The following is a 13,223-nucleotide window of genomic DNA, read 5'->3' on the forward strand; positions in this document are numbered from 1 at the left end:
AGAACCGCCACAATTCAGACATGATAAAAAAAATGTATGGTAACTTGTGGAGGGACGAGCAATCCAGAGAGTATTTTAAGGCCAACAATCTCTATTTCCATTGTGGGGAGAAGTTTGAGCAACGCCATGCAGAGGTCTGTATCAAGAGAAACAAACCACAAATGAAGGTTGTGGTTCTTATTCTTAATGACTTGGATAAGGAGCTAAATGGAGACCTCCTGAATGAGATGGCTGTAGCAAAGATACTCAGTGAAGACTTTTGCCAACCCTCCCTTAATGCCTTGGCGGGGACTAAATCTACTCATTGTATCAAATTGAAAACCACAGTGAAGAACAAAACCATGCTTATCTTGGTCGAGAGAGTATATACAGGGAGAGTGATGAAGTAGAGAGAGAACCTGAGAGCGAGAGAATGAGTGGGAGGGCATGTTCTGGTGCCTGCATTACTTCTGTGAGTTGGACAGCTGGGATAACTTGGGGGGCTAGAAAGCTCTACAAGTGGCTCCTTGACCTGTGCATAGCATGTATTGACGGACGAACTCTCGATCACACCGGATGATCCGCTAGAGCATAAACTTACATCTGTAAGCCACTGTATTTTTATTTCAGTACTCCTTTTTATTATTAGGTACTCAGTTTACACCGTATGCGACATTGTTATTAGTATTTGTTCAGGCCACGGGCTGTTGCCAAACAAATGATTGTTATATGTGATTATTTGTAACGATAATTTGTTCAGGCCACGAGCTGTTGCCAAACAAATGATTGTTGTTAGTACTAATCTTAAGGTACTTCTGGACTTTCTGATTTTGTGTCCGCATCAAAATATCTATCTTATACACTATGATATATAGTTTAATTTGTTCCCCTACTTGCGTGAGCTGTCTAGCGCCCGATAGGGCGCTTCCTTTTCTAGTCAATATCAACAACCTAGCTTCCATGACATCTCGACGCTAGAGATGGATTTATGGCCAATGGAGCGGCGGGACGACACCAAGTAGTGGTTGAAGTATGCTTTTTACTATGGTCTTAGCATCAACGTTGATTTAGGGAGTTCCAACGAGTATGGTAAATGTAGGGATGAAATTGAGTTTTATAGTGCGTTTGTAAATTTAGGGACCAACTTTATATAACTGTCGAAGAAGAGTTTTTTCTTGAAAGTTTCTTAAATTCATGCAAATGTCCGACATAATTGTGACTAAAATTAGACAATGGTTTTTGTGCGACCGTATGCACGAGTTGCTCGTTGAATAGTATTAGGGTTCGTTTAGTTTCTTTAGTCTAGAGACTAAAGTTTAGTTAGTAGAGTAAAGTTTAGTACTTACATGTTTGGTTCTATGGACTAAAAGTATTCAAAATACACTAAATAAATCATAAGATGACCAAAATATCCATTAACATTTTTCCGCCATTAGTGCAACTAAAATAAAGGAGGGGCAAAATTGGAATTGATATGATTTAGTCACTTTTAGTCACCCTTTGAGGGATTAGAGACAAACAAATTAGTCTCTGTTTTAGTGCAATTGTTTAGCAATTTAGAGACTAAATGTGACTAAAATGGAAAGACTAATTTTTAGTCCCACCGTTTATCAATTTAGAGAATAAATAAGACTAAAATGGAAGGGCTAATCTTTAGCCTCTCTGACCAAACGGCGCCTTAACTGGTTTCATCTAAAACTAAAAGCCGTTTTTTTTAAAAAAAACACCTTTTGCCGTTTTAACACCTCCCTTCAAAACCATTTTTGGGTTACTCTATCTGTCCAAATAAATGAAGGATGCGATTCTCAATTTTTAAGTAGTCAAACAGTTCAAATTTAACTAAATTTGTATTAAAAATATTAACATTTATAAACTAAAATAAGCATTATTAGATTGGTTATAAATTATATTTTTTATAATACGTTTATTTAAAAACATAAATGCTAGTGATATTATTTATTATAAATTTGAGTCAGTTCGACCAGCACAAATTCCATAGTTACATTCTTCTATGACCAGATAGTTGCATTGTTTTGTGGACAGGGGTACAAGACTACAAACACCAGGGCTTTACTCTAGGTAAGTGTATCGGTAATCTATCACTGGTTCAAGCAGGACTCAAAGTACTCCAAAAGGTGAAATGGCCAAATGGGCACACGTGCTTCAGTGCTTGTGATTGTTCTCAGCAAGAACGAGTGAAGAGTAACACGCCACATAGCCGAGTAGTGGTTAAACAAAATGTTCAAATGCTATGAAACAATCATCAAATGTCCAGCCAGAACTCAGAAATGGAGGCATGCACTCCAAATGTTACAGAAATCTAAAATCCATAAGCTTTGTATGAGGGGCGGAAATATACAACAATGAAACTCAGGTAGCAGTAGAACCAATCACGAACACAAGTAATCCTGTACAGACCTGTGCTCACCAAAGGACAGCTTATTGCCACCTGACTAAACCTGAAAATGTTGCCAATGGGCGAGCAAACCCGCTCAGACCGTGAGATTTGAGAATAACAGCTCATGTAAACATCCTTTAGTTGGATGCTACTAAAACTGGCGGTTTCTATTTCACTGAACCATGTCAAACAAATGATCCAATTCTCTTAACAAAATCAAAACCAGTCATCGTGACGTGTTTGTTCCGAGTCATGAACTTGTCTTTATTTGTTCATATTTTTCGCCTATGGTTCCACCTTTCTGCTTCTGAAATTCAATGTACCGCAAAGTGCTAGAAAAGAATGCCTCTGTAGATGGATCAGCTACAGAGTTATCACTTTGCTTCTCCGTTCTAATCAATTCAATCAAATCTTGAATCACAGTGTTTGTGATTTGTGGAATTCCTTTCTCAAAGAAGTACAAGTACCTGAAAATGGTGAAAGCGCAAGGTTTACTCTGACAGAAATCAATTGTCCACCAGAAAATATCAAATATAGTTCTCGAGTGTACTTGTTCAAAATTTCAATAAATAGGGTTACAGATCCACTGCTCCCCCTTGTAGCACTAGCCATCTGTTGAGCAGCATTTGCGATTCTCAAGGCACGCTTCAAACAAAGGAGAACCCTGAAACAAAGTTTCGATTAGGAAGTCAGTAACTCTTAACAAGTTGGACAAAATTCAATAGCAGTTGGCTATAACCTTTAGTTACCACTAACTTGGATTTCCATAGGCTTGAGCTCATGACAACATGTGATTTTTTTACTAGACTTTTACTAGACATGAACTCATGGCATTAATGAGAGGCACTTATCTCAGTACCATTAGGAAGCAATCTGCAAATAATTTATTTGCAAGACTAAAAACTGAAAGATGGACAATATGAACTCGAGATCCAATTTAGTATTTTTAAAGTGAGTAGATCAATCATCTTACCTTTCACCATCCATTATACCATCTTGGTCATCAGTCCAAAAAAGATGTGAACACGCATATACTGCTCGGCATTGATCAGGCTTCTTGAGAAGTTTTGCTGAGTACTGCAGAAAGCAGTAGCAATGTAATTTACAAGAGAGGCTAGCACTTCATTTAAAGAAAGCTGATTCATGCAATAACAGGTCTCGCGAGGCTACAAGGCTACTTTGGATACACCCATTCCCCATGGGGATTGAAGGGGGGATTGAGGGGGAAATGAACTAGCCATAAAACAAGAATCATTACCCCTGTTGTCTTGTGAGTGAGGGTGTCTCTATTTTCCACCCCAAATATATTCATCCGCTGAAGGGTCCCAATTATCAGGTGAATTGCAGTGATCTGAGCCTTTGAATCCTGCTTGTGGAACAGAAACATCATAGAGAGAAAATAGACCAAATGTAAACGATGTCCTTACAAAGGCATATAGCATACATTATGATACAGTCCAGGTTACATCGAACAGCTCAATTAGGTACTGGAAGTGCATGGGTCACATGCACTTGGACATACAGGGAAGGGGATGGGAAGGTTCATACCGTGATTTCTTCTTCATATAAAATGAACGCTTGAGTAAAGAACTCATAAGCAACTGGTTCCAAATCACAGTCATTGGCAGCCTAAATTAAAAACATAATCAGAGAGTAAGATGAAGAATTATGAAAATACGCAGTATCACAAACATACCTCTGCACACTGCAAATATAGTCTCAGAGCTAACTCTGGAGAAGGAACACAAGAAAGTGCTTCAATAGTCTGGACAAGAAAAATGAAAACAATGACAAATGTGCAGAAGAATATGGAGATGTTATGAAATGTTTTTTTTATAATTACGAATGTAAAAATTGGGTGCCCTGTGTTATTAACCATAGTTTACCAGAAACTTTTGATATAATTAATGCCTAAAAACATGTGTTATTCCCAGGCTCTTCCAAGGACAAAAGGTTAAAAAAACTGAAAACATATTTACAGTGTATGCATCTGTTATGATACTGTAACCAAAGTTAGATGCATGCAAAATAATGATAAAAACCTGATGCAATATCTGGAATATTTTCTTTGGAGTTGCAGGAACATCCTCCCCAGTGACATCTCCATCTTGGCCTTGTAATCGCCTGACCAGCTGCAAATAAAACAAATTATCTGCATATCAGATCCTTCAGATGATAATCTATATATATCACATATATCAGTTTTCTAATTACACAGATAAATATTCAACAAAGTATTATCCATTGATGATTTATGATCAATTGATGATTTGCCAGTGTTATAAATATGTTTCTTCAATTTAGGATGATCGTGTATACACAGCTAGACATTTGCTCATAAAATAATCTATTGAAAAGTCAATAAAACAAGTTGAATTGGAAAAGGAGCCATGTTTCAATATGAAAAGAAAGCAATATTGCTCAACAAAAAAGCCACAGTAGCAATATGAATCTTAAATTTTAGGAGTATGAACATTAGCAATATAATATATTGAAACTAAAATACTGACATCATAATATTTTCAATGAGTTGAGAACAAACCTTAAGAGAAGAGAATACTAACGAAGGCACAGTGAAAGTTAGACGCTTGGGGCCTCCCTGAAGTATATGCTTCTGTACAGTACATAAGATCTGAAAGACCAAAAGCATATTGCAATCAGTAATTCAAACTTATCGCATCCATGCAAGTGGATACAAATAAGTGCTGCTTAGCAACAGAGATTCATGAAGCAATTAGCATCAGCTTATTCCTTTTTCTCTAATGCGCAGGAGAGCTGCGCACCATTATATTAAGGAGAAAAAATGTCTAAAATAGACCAGCAAAGATACAAAGGAGGCCTCCTTAAGGCGGGCCAGTATACACCATACATGAACACATCCATCGGACACTTATTTCAATTTTCCCATTTAGGGAGAATGAGCACCATGGTCAAGTGATACGACAAAATAACAGGAGCAATTCAATTTCTCCATGTTGATACAAGAAAAAAAATGGTTTGTGCAACACAGATGCATAGCAATGAGTATGTAACCACAACATGGAACCAATCAGAATTCAGTGTGTTATTGATGCTTTTCGTTAAAGGGCAAGCCCGATGTAGTGGTGAGGGTTGTCTCACTGAGTCATCAGGTCCGGTTCGAAGCAGCCTCTCCGTATTTGTCGGGAGAAGGCTTGCTTCGGTATCCCTTACCTAGACCCCACTCATGTGGGAGCCTCCGGGTCTGCTCTTATTGATGCTTTTCATCAACATCAGTGTAACAACAAATTACCTTCAGCATCTCTTCAGGATCATCATTGTGCAGCATGTGAATGAGACGCGCTACAGAGTTTTGTTCCTCCTTAAAGTCTTCTTCATCAAGCTAAAATAATTAAAAGAACATTGTTACAAGTTGAGCAAACTTCATGAGAAAATGAAAATGGAATTGAAATGTGTTTGTACTGATCTAGCTGAACAATATTGGGAGAACTAAGCATCAGAACGAAGACAACAAACAAGTAAAATTTCACCTTTCTAACAAAGTGTATGATCTCACCTCATCATCTTGAGCTCCATCCATATCCTTTATCAGCCCCTTAATTAAATCGAATAGTGCCTCAATCTGCAAGAAACAAGAACACAGAGTCATTAGATTAGTTGCTTAGTAATATGTAGAGTAATAACATCATAGCTTGAAATATTACCTTGTCAGAAGTAGATATGCAGGTTGTGTTTTTCATTATGCTTTGAATTATTACCACAGCCATCACTTTGGTTGTAGCATTATCAAGATAATCCATAACCCGAGGATAGTTTGAAAGTTCTAATGCAGTAACAATATTGCTATATTTTTCCAGGGGAGCACTAAGAAGTGCAACAATTTGCTTTGTTGCCCTGCTATCTTCAAGTTTTGCCTTGCCTGAAAGTTTCTTGACACATGCACCCTGTCCAAGCAAATATAATGAGTTAGAAGATTCAATTGACATTGTACTACCACTAATGGATTGCATCATTGCCTTGCTATCAATTATAGCACAACAAAAAATGGCTTGCTGAGTCAGCAAACAGACCATAAGAGAAGGGGCATACATCATATAGTTGTTTAAAGAAGACTTACCAGCACTTGGTCAACATAATCAAGCCGATCAGGATGTACACGGAGAGTAAAGGTCAGAAGTGATACATATAGAGTTATGGCTCCAACAACTGGCATGTCAGGTTGGGCTTCTATCACCTGCAAAAAGAAAAGTGTATATGTTTAGGTTTTCCAAGAGCCAAAGCCCAAAATAGCTATGGAATAAACAAATGCTGTGCAAATCAATCGTGTACTATGTATGTTAGTTGTGAACATTTAGCCTTGTATCAAATCAAATGCACATTACATGTCCAAACACTAACAGCTAGAGTTTTACCTTTCCAATAGCATTACTGAACTTAGCAAAAGCTTCAACTTGCAAGAACTCTGGCAACAGCTGCATATTCATTTATGTCAAGCATATACAAAATTTGAATGATCAAGCTATATAAGGAACACTTACTTCAGGACTTGAGGCAGCATAGTTAGACAATCTGTCCATAAGTTGAGAGAGTACTGTTTTTATATCAACACTTGGCTGCAACAATAAATTTAGAAATGACTTCAGTTCTTGGTGAAATAAGTAGAAATTGCATGTAAACTCCCAAAACAAATCCAACTTCAAAATATTCAGAGTTTGAGCTTGGTCGGATCTATTTATTCTACAAAATAACAGATTGACAATCCATGCAACTAATATCTATGTCAGATATTCTACTGAAATTAAATTGGTATGTATGTGCTGTACAATTAACATTAGAACACGATTCAAGTGCATGTTTATTTTACATGGCCTCCTGGCTGCAACCATACGTGATTCCATCGAAGCATAAAATTTACAAAATCACCAATTGATTTTGCAGATAACAAAAGGCCAGGCAGAGCAAAGAAATTAAGTAATCACAAAGGTAGCAGGCATAGGCAAGCCAAGTCCTTGGTGGTACTGGTACCAGCATGATGCATTACAATGAGGAATTTGTAATGGCAAATGCAGTAGGAATCAAGCTGAAAAAGGTAAAGTTGCCAACCTGAAGCTGGGGAAATGCGCTCAATAACGTTTCCAATGTTTGTAAATGGTATTCGTCTGGAAAGACTTGGATTATGCAGTCCATCAGGTAGAATTGTGCAAGGTCATCCTTACAATTAACCACCTGCCAATGCATTAATACTTAAGTTCCAATATGATCAAGGTATCATAATCATTAACATCAATACTTCAGACTGCAAACCTGCTCTAATATCCTTGGAAGAACAGTTTCTTTGTACATATCAAGGTCAACGCCGTCAATCTGGCCTAGAACATGAAGGTTTTTGCCTACCTAGAAGATAAAAAACAATAATAATATCAATGCCATGACTTAGAAAATACAGTTGAGTAAAATATCCAGATGTCACTGAATCACCAGATCACGCAGTTCATTTCTTTCCTTCCCACGCTTTTCCTTTTCTCGGGCAGGCCCCTGTAAACCAAACAGATCATTTTTTCAGATTCAGATAGGATGGTATAACCAGAGAATGATTTAATCACTTCTGTCACTAATGTGCTATGGTAAAATGCATGGTAAAGATTTAAGAAGCAAAGGCAGATTCTGACATAGGTTACAAGCCTGCAACATACCTGATGCTGCATCCGGACCCAGAGTTTGTTCATTTCTATGAAATTCTGAAGAACAAATTCAACCGCATCGTTAATATTTTCCACATCGCTGCATGATTAAAATTATAAGTCCAGACATAGTATATATCTAGGTGAACAGATAAAGTTAAGCGCTGAGTAATTTAGAATGAAGGGGATACAGGATTTTATGACCTATGAGTAGTGAAAATATGAAGTGGGGAATAACTGACATTAGTGCCCATCTTGTAAAGCCAAGGAGATACATAAAAAATAATGCTACTTTGCAACCAGATAAAGCAGCTTTACCCTAACTAGCTTGGGACTACCATGTTTCATGTTAAATCTATAGGTTAAGGTTTTAATTTTTCCCTATCAGTCGACACTACTAAATTATGTTATTAACTTGAATGCATTCATTACAAAAGAAAAGAAAAAAGAAAACATAATAGAGACTTGGCAATAAAGAATAAGCTAACTCTTGTCCAAAAAATAGCATGATGCTATTGAAACTCTAAACAAAATAGTTTGGTTAAGAAATATCATGGCATTAAGTAAAGGTACAGTACCCTTCGTACTCAGAACCAATATCAGGCAATTTGTCTCTGCTTATTTGAGAAAGGTAACTTCTCAAAAAAAGGCCACGAAGAGGATGTTGAATGCCTCGGCACATTTCAACGAGATCTTTAAGAACATCTTTAGCAGGAGCCTCTTTCGATTTGATGTACACAGACCCCACCGTGCACAGGAGATAGCTGGCATGTAAACACCAAATAAGATGTATGTTTTCATAAATCATAGGTATTCTCCTAGAAGAAGATCAGTTCTTCACAAGTTTCATAGATGTTCAAGAGCATAACGGAAATATCACGGGAAAAAACATAACAAATGTACACTATCAAACACGATAAGAAGTAGGTCTGATATTGATAGCGATTTTCTACAAATTGGCTACAGTAAAAATAGCGAACAGGTAATGCACTGTGGTCGCAGTTTATGCAGAACTCTACCATGGATCTGCTTGAACAGCACTTCAATTTATCTTTAAAAAAAATGCTCCCTCCGGTCAAATATATATACTTCACCTTTGAGCAATTGACATTGACACAGTCTCTAACATGTACCTTTGAACACTGTTTTCTCTATTATGTATTTATAACAATACATTCCATTTATGAAATTATGAAAATATTTTTCAAGGTAAACCTACATATCTGATTTTTAGTATTTTAAGGCTAAATACTTTAAATTTAATGGGTAGTTAAAGTCTCACAAAATTGACTGGATCTTGTACAAAGCATGAAGTATTCGTGACCAGGGGGGGGGGGGAATAATCCATTGCAGGGGAAACACCAACAGATAAGGGCTCAGTGAGGCCAAAAGAATGAAGTTTGATTACAACCGATTGATGAGACATACAGTGGAATCGAAATGTACTCTCCATGGATAGTTGGATACTAGTAAAGATTGGATGCCATTGTGGAAGAATTTCCACGCTTTACAGCCCTTTTAGTTTAAACCTAAGTCCATGTAAAAAATCCAACAAACTAGGTTATTTCTTATTTGTGACCAGAAACACATGATCATTTATGTGGCCAGCAAAAGAAGCCCAAGTCAGCATGATCTACACGTGCACAGCGCACAAGTTAATCCTAATACAAATTTGTTAGCAATGTAGGATAACTTTTTAATTAACAGGCAGTAACAAGTTACTGTAACATGTGCCTCCTTCGAAAAACACATTTTCACATTTGGGTAGCAAATACAGCAGAGAGAGCAGAGAGAAATAGCTAATGATATCCTGACATAATGATGATGTGCCGAGTTCAAGAGTGGATACTAGAAAGATGGGCATTAATTCAGTTTGCTCATGATGTCCGCTCACTGGTTGGGTTATCGTTTTATCAAGTTAAGCATACTATCTCAACACCCACAATAGATACATGTGCTTATTTTCCTCACTGGTATTTACATACATAGCAATGAGAACTGAGAATATGCCAAAAAAACGGGGGCAGGAGCCTCACAGTCTCGGTAAGACATTCCCAGCATGCTGCACAAGCTCGTACAGATCAACCACAGAGCAGCTGCCTCGGCGAGTCTCCTCCCTGAAGAACATCTCCAGCTTCTTCATCTCATCAAACGCCCTCATGTCTGCAGCCGGACAAGTGAGTCCAATCAGTACCCCAACCGATCCCATTTCCAGAATTCCGCACACTCAGAAGCTCCAAATCCACAGTTACTCACAAAGCTCGTAGTACTTGTGCGGCGATAGTCGCGAGGTGCGCAGCTCTGATAGCATCTGCGCCGAGTACTTGAGTGCGTCCTTGAGGTTGTTGGAATCCTGCGCCCAAATTGCATGATTGGAACACGGACCGAGGAAGGAAGCAGCGGTAGCCGGTAGGCAGGTGGGGGTATAGTTCCGCAGGGGGCTTACGAGGGCACGGTGCATGTAGAAAGCGTTTTGCTGGACGCCGGCGATGCCCTCGGCGAGCCAGCGCTCCTCGTCGTCAGCACCGCCGTCGGGGAGCACCCGTACCGACGTCGATGCTGCCGCCATCCGAGACGACTGAGGAGGTGGATCTGGTCGCCCTCGCCCGCGGCGTCGGGACTTGGGTTGGATCTCGCTCGCGTAGGCTGTCCCCGAGGGGAGGCTCGGCTTGGATTGATGCGGGTGTTTGTGTTCAGCTCTGTTCGTCGCGTGTATTTTTATTTATTTGTTCATATTTGTTTTTATATGGTTCGATCGAGACTTTTGGCATTATAGAACACGGCTTCGTAGAAACGGACGCGTAGGCGAGGATTTCGACGATATAGAAATGCAGAGAACGCGCAGCTGCTGAAATAGACACAAAATCGTTATTAGCCGTTGATGGTAACCATTAAGGATCCTCCGTCGTCGTCCGTCCGCGCGTCGTTCTCTTTAGCCGTCACAGCCGGTCTCGCTCCTGCTACTGAGGTATCTCCTCTCTTCTTCCAGATCTCATGTTTCTTCATTCTCTATTTCCCTCCTGTCGGTCTCTGTTCGCGGAGATCTCCTGTTCGCGAGATTTCTCTGCCCGCTGCTATCACGGGACATGCTAGGCCCTGCCGACCTCTAGCTGTAGACCCTTAAGTGTCGCCCTCAAGTTCTAGAAGGACCAGCCGCGAGCCCTTGGCCGGGGCGCCGCCATAGTCTCCTCCATGGATGCAGCAGCTCCGGACACCAACGCCGAGGTCGACGAGACGTCCCTGAAAGGATCACGATGCCCAAGAGGGGGGGTGAATTGGGCTTTTCTAAAAATCAACACTAATTAAAACCTAAGCAAGAGCTAAACAAGAGCCCAACTTCACCCCAACAACTAGCACTAAGAATATAATACTAGAAATGTAACAAAACTAAGATAATACTTCAAATACTTGCTAAACAAATACACAATGTAAAGTGCTTGAATTAAGTGTGGAATGTAAAGCAAAGTTTAGAAGACTCCAATTTTTCCCGAGGTATCGAAGAGTCGGCACTCTCCACTAGTCCTCGTTGGAGCACCCGCGCAAGGGTATCGCTCCCCCTTGGTCCTCGCAAGAACCAAGTGCTCACTACGAGATGATCCTTTGCCACTCCGGCGCGGTGGATCCCTCGAGACCGCTTACAAACTTGAGTCGGGTCACCAACAAGATCTTCACGGTGATCACCGAGCTCCCAACGCCACCAAGCCGTCTAGGTGATGCCGATCACCAAGAGTAACAAGTCGTAGACTTTCGCTTGACCAAGAAAAGCCTAATGCAAGTGGTGTGTGCTCTAGGTGACTCTCACTAGCGCTAATGAGGAATAAACGCGGATTATGATTCTCTAATCTCCTCACTAGGCTTTTGGTGCTTGCAATGCTCTAGCAATGTGATGGAATAAATGTGGAGTGCAAGACCTTGAATATGGTGGGTGGAGGGGGTATAAATAGCCCTCACCCACCAACTAGCCGTTACAGGCAATTTACTGCGCGATTGCGCACCGGACAGTCCGGTGCACCACCGGTGCGCCAACGGTGCGCCACCGGTGCGCCAACGGTCACTTCCAACGGCTAGTTCTGTCAGAGAGCCGTTGGACTCATGGCGCACCGGACAGTGAACAGTCCACTGTCCGGTGCACATCGGACAGTCCGGTGCGGTGTCCGGTGTGCCACTAAAATTCAACTTTGAACGCTGCGCTCTCGGGTTTCTGCGAAGGGAAAACACTGTCGTGGACCAGCCTGGCCCCACCTGGCAGAGGGTGCACCGGACAGTCCGGTGCCCCTAAGCCAGAAACACTAAGTCTTGTTTTTCAGCTGATTTTCAAATCGGTTTTCGCTCTAACTTGTGTGTGAGTTCTAGAGTGACACCTAGCACTGTATATGAGTGTGATTGTGCACCAACACTACACTAGAACTCTCTTGGTCAAACTACTCATCGACAACCCCTCTTTATAGTACGGCTAAAAGAGAATAAAAGACAACTAAATCGCGAGTGTCCACATCTCCTTGACACTCGAACTCCGTAGACCTTCACCTTTTGTTCCGTCGTTTTAGCCGTCGCTTCGAGTTCTTATTTCCGGGATTGTTTTCACTGTTGTAGTACTTCTACCTGTCATGCGACCTAACTTACCATTTGTCTCTGCAAAACACACGTTAGTCACATATAATATTACGTTGTCATTAATCACTAAAACCAACCAGGGGCCTAGATGCTTTCAATCTCCCCCTTTTTGGTGATTGATGACAACCCTACAAGTTTTGTGAGAGTAGTTTGTTTTGAAGATTCTGTCAATAGAAAGAATGGTTAGTTATGCTCAGTAATCTTTGACAGAAAGAATGTGTACCATAATAATAAGAGTGAGCGCATACACATCATAAGATTCTTGTTCATATAAAAGTGAAGTTAAATTAATGAAACAAGAGCTAGAAGACTGGTGATATGATATAAGGTGAAAACATAATACACACAGTCAATCATACGCAACGAGAGTATATGACGAGTTTGTGAGCCAAAAACATCAAGCTAGTACAGAGAGTAGCAAGCACATATATTACATCAAAATGACTCTGACTCTCTACTAACTCTCTAACTCCCCCTAGCTCTCACAACTCATATCTCTCCCCCTTTGGCGTCAAACACCAAAAGGGACCTGAACCTAAACGCCTGAAGCAGGAGGAGGCGGCGGGGGCGCA

At 40.2% G+C, this 13,223-nt stretch overlaps 1 protein-coding gene across 1 annotated transcript; it reads right to left on the reverse strand.

Moving 5' to 3' along the window:
- Positions 1-2,227: 2,227 nt before the first annotated feature.
- Positions 2,228-10,727, reverse strand: LOC100279276 (uncharacterized). The gene is made up of 22 exons (NM_001152297.1): positions 10,484-10,727; positions 10,294-10,390; positions 10,074-10,200; positions 8,616-8,801; positions 8,050-8,137; positions 7,835-7,891; positions 7,661-7,750; positions 7,460-7,582; positions 6,895-6,969; positions 6,769-6,828; positions 6,474-6,590; positions 6,061-6,300; positions 5,913-5,978; positions 5,649-5,738; positions 4,920-5,009; positions 4,420-4,509; positions 4,074-4,142; positions 3,926-4,006; positions 3,636-3,743; positions 3,351-3,454; positions 2,928-3,041; positions 2,228-2,844 (listed from the first exon to the last, which is right to left on the reverse strand). Exons 1-22 carry the CDS (start codon positions 10,604-10,606, stop codon positions 2,628-2,630), a joined length of 2,412 nt encoding a protein of 803 aa, NP_001145769.1. The 5' UTR covers positions 10,607-10,727; the 3' UTR covers positions 2,228-2,627.
- Between the last annotated feature and the right edge of the window lie 2,496 nt (positions 10,728-13,223).

Source organism: Zea mays, chromosome 5 (genome assembly GCF_902167145.1).
Source record: "Zea mays cultivar B73 chromosome 5, Zm-B73-REFERENCE-NAM-5.0, whole genome shotgun sequence".
NCBI classification, from domain to species: Eukaryota; Viridiplantae; Streptophyta; class Magnoliopsida; order Poales; family Poaceae; genus Zea; species Zea mays.

Bases quoted from the DNA above. Each gene is read 5' to 3' on its own strand.
- LOC100279276 (NM_001152297.1), bottom strand. From the start codon at position 10,606: ATGGCGGCAGCATCGACGTCGGTACGGGTGCTCCCCGACGGCGGTGCT. The intron at 7,751-7,834 runs GTGATTCAGTGA...TTTATCTTCTAG, and splicing joins GAAATGAACTGCGTGATCTG to GTAGGCAAAAACCTTCATGT. The intron at 4,143-4,419 runs GTTTTTATCATT...TTTCTTGTCCAG, and splicing joins TATTCCAGATATTGCATCAG to ACTATTGAAGCACTTTCTTG.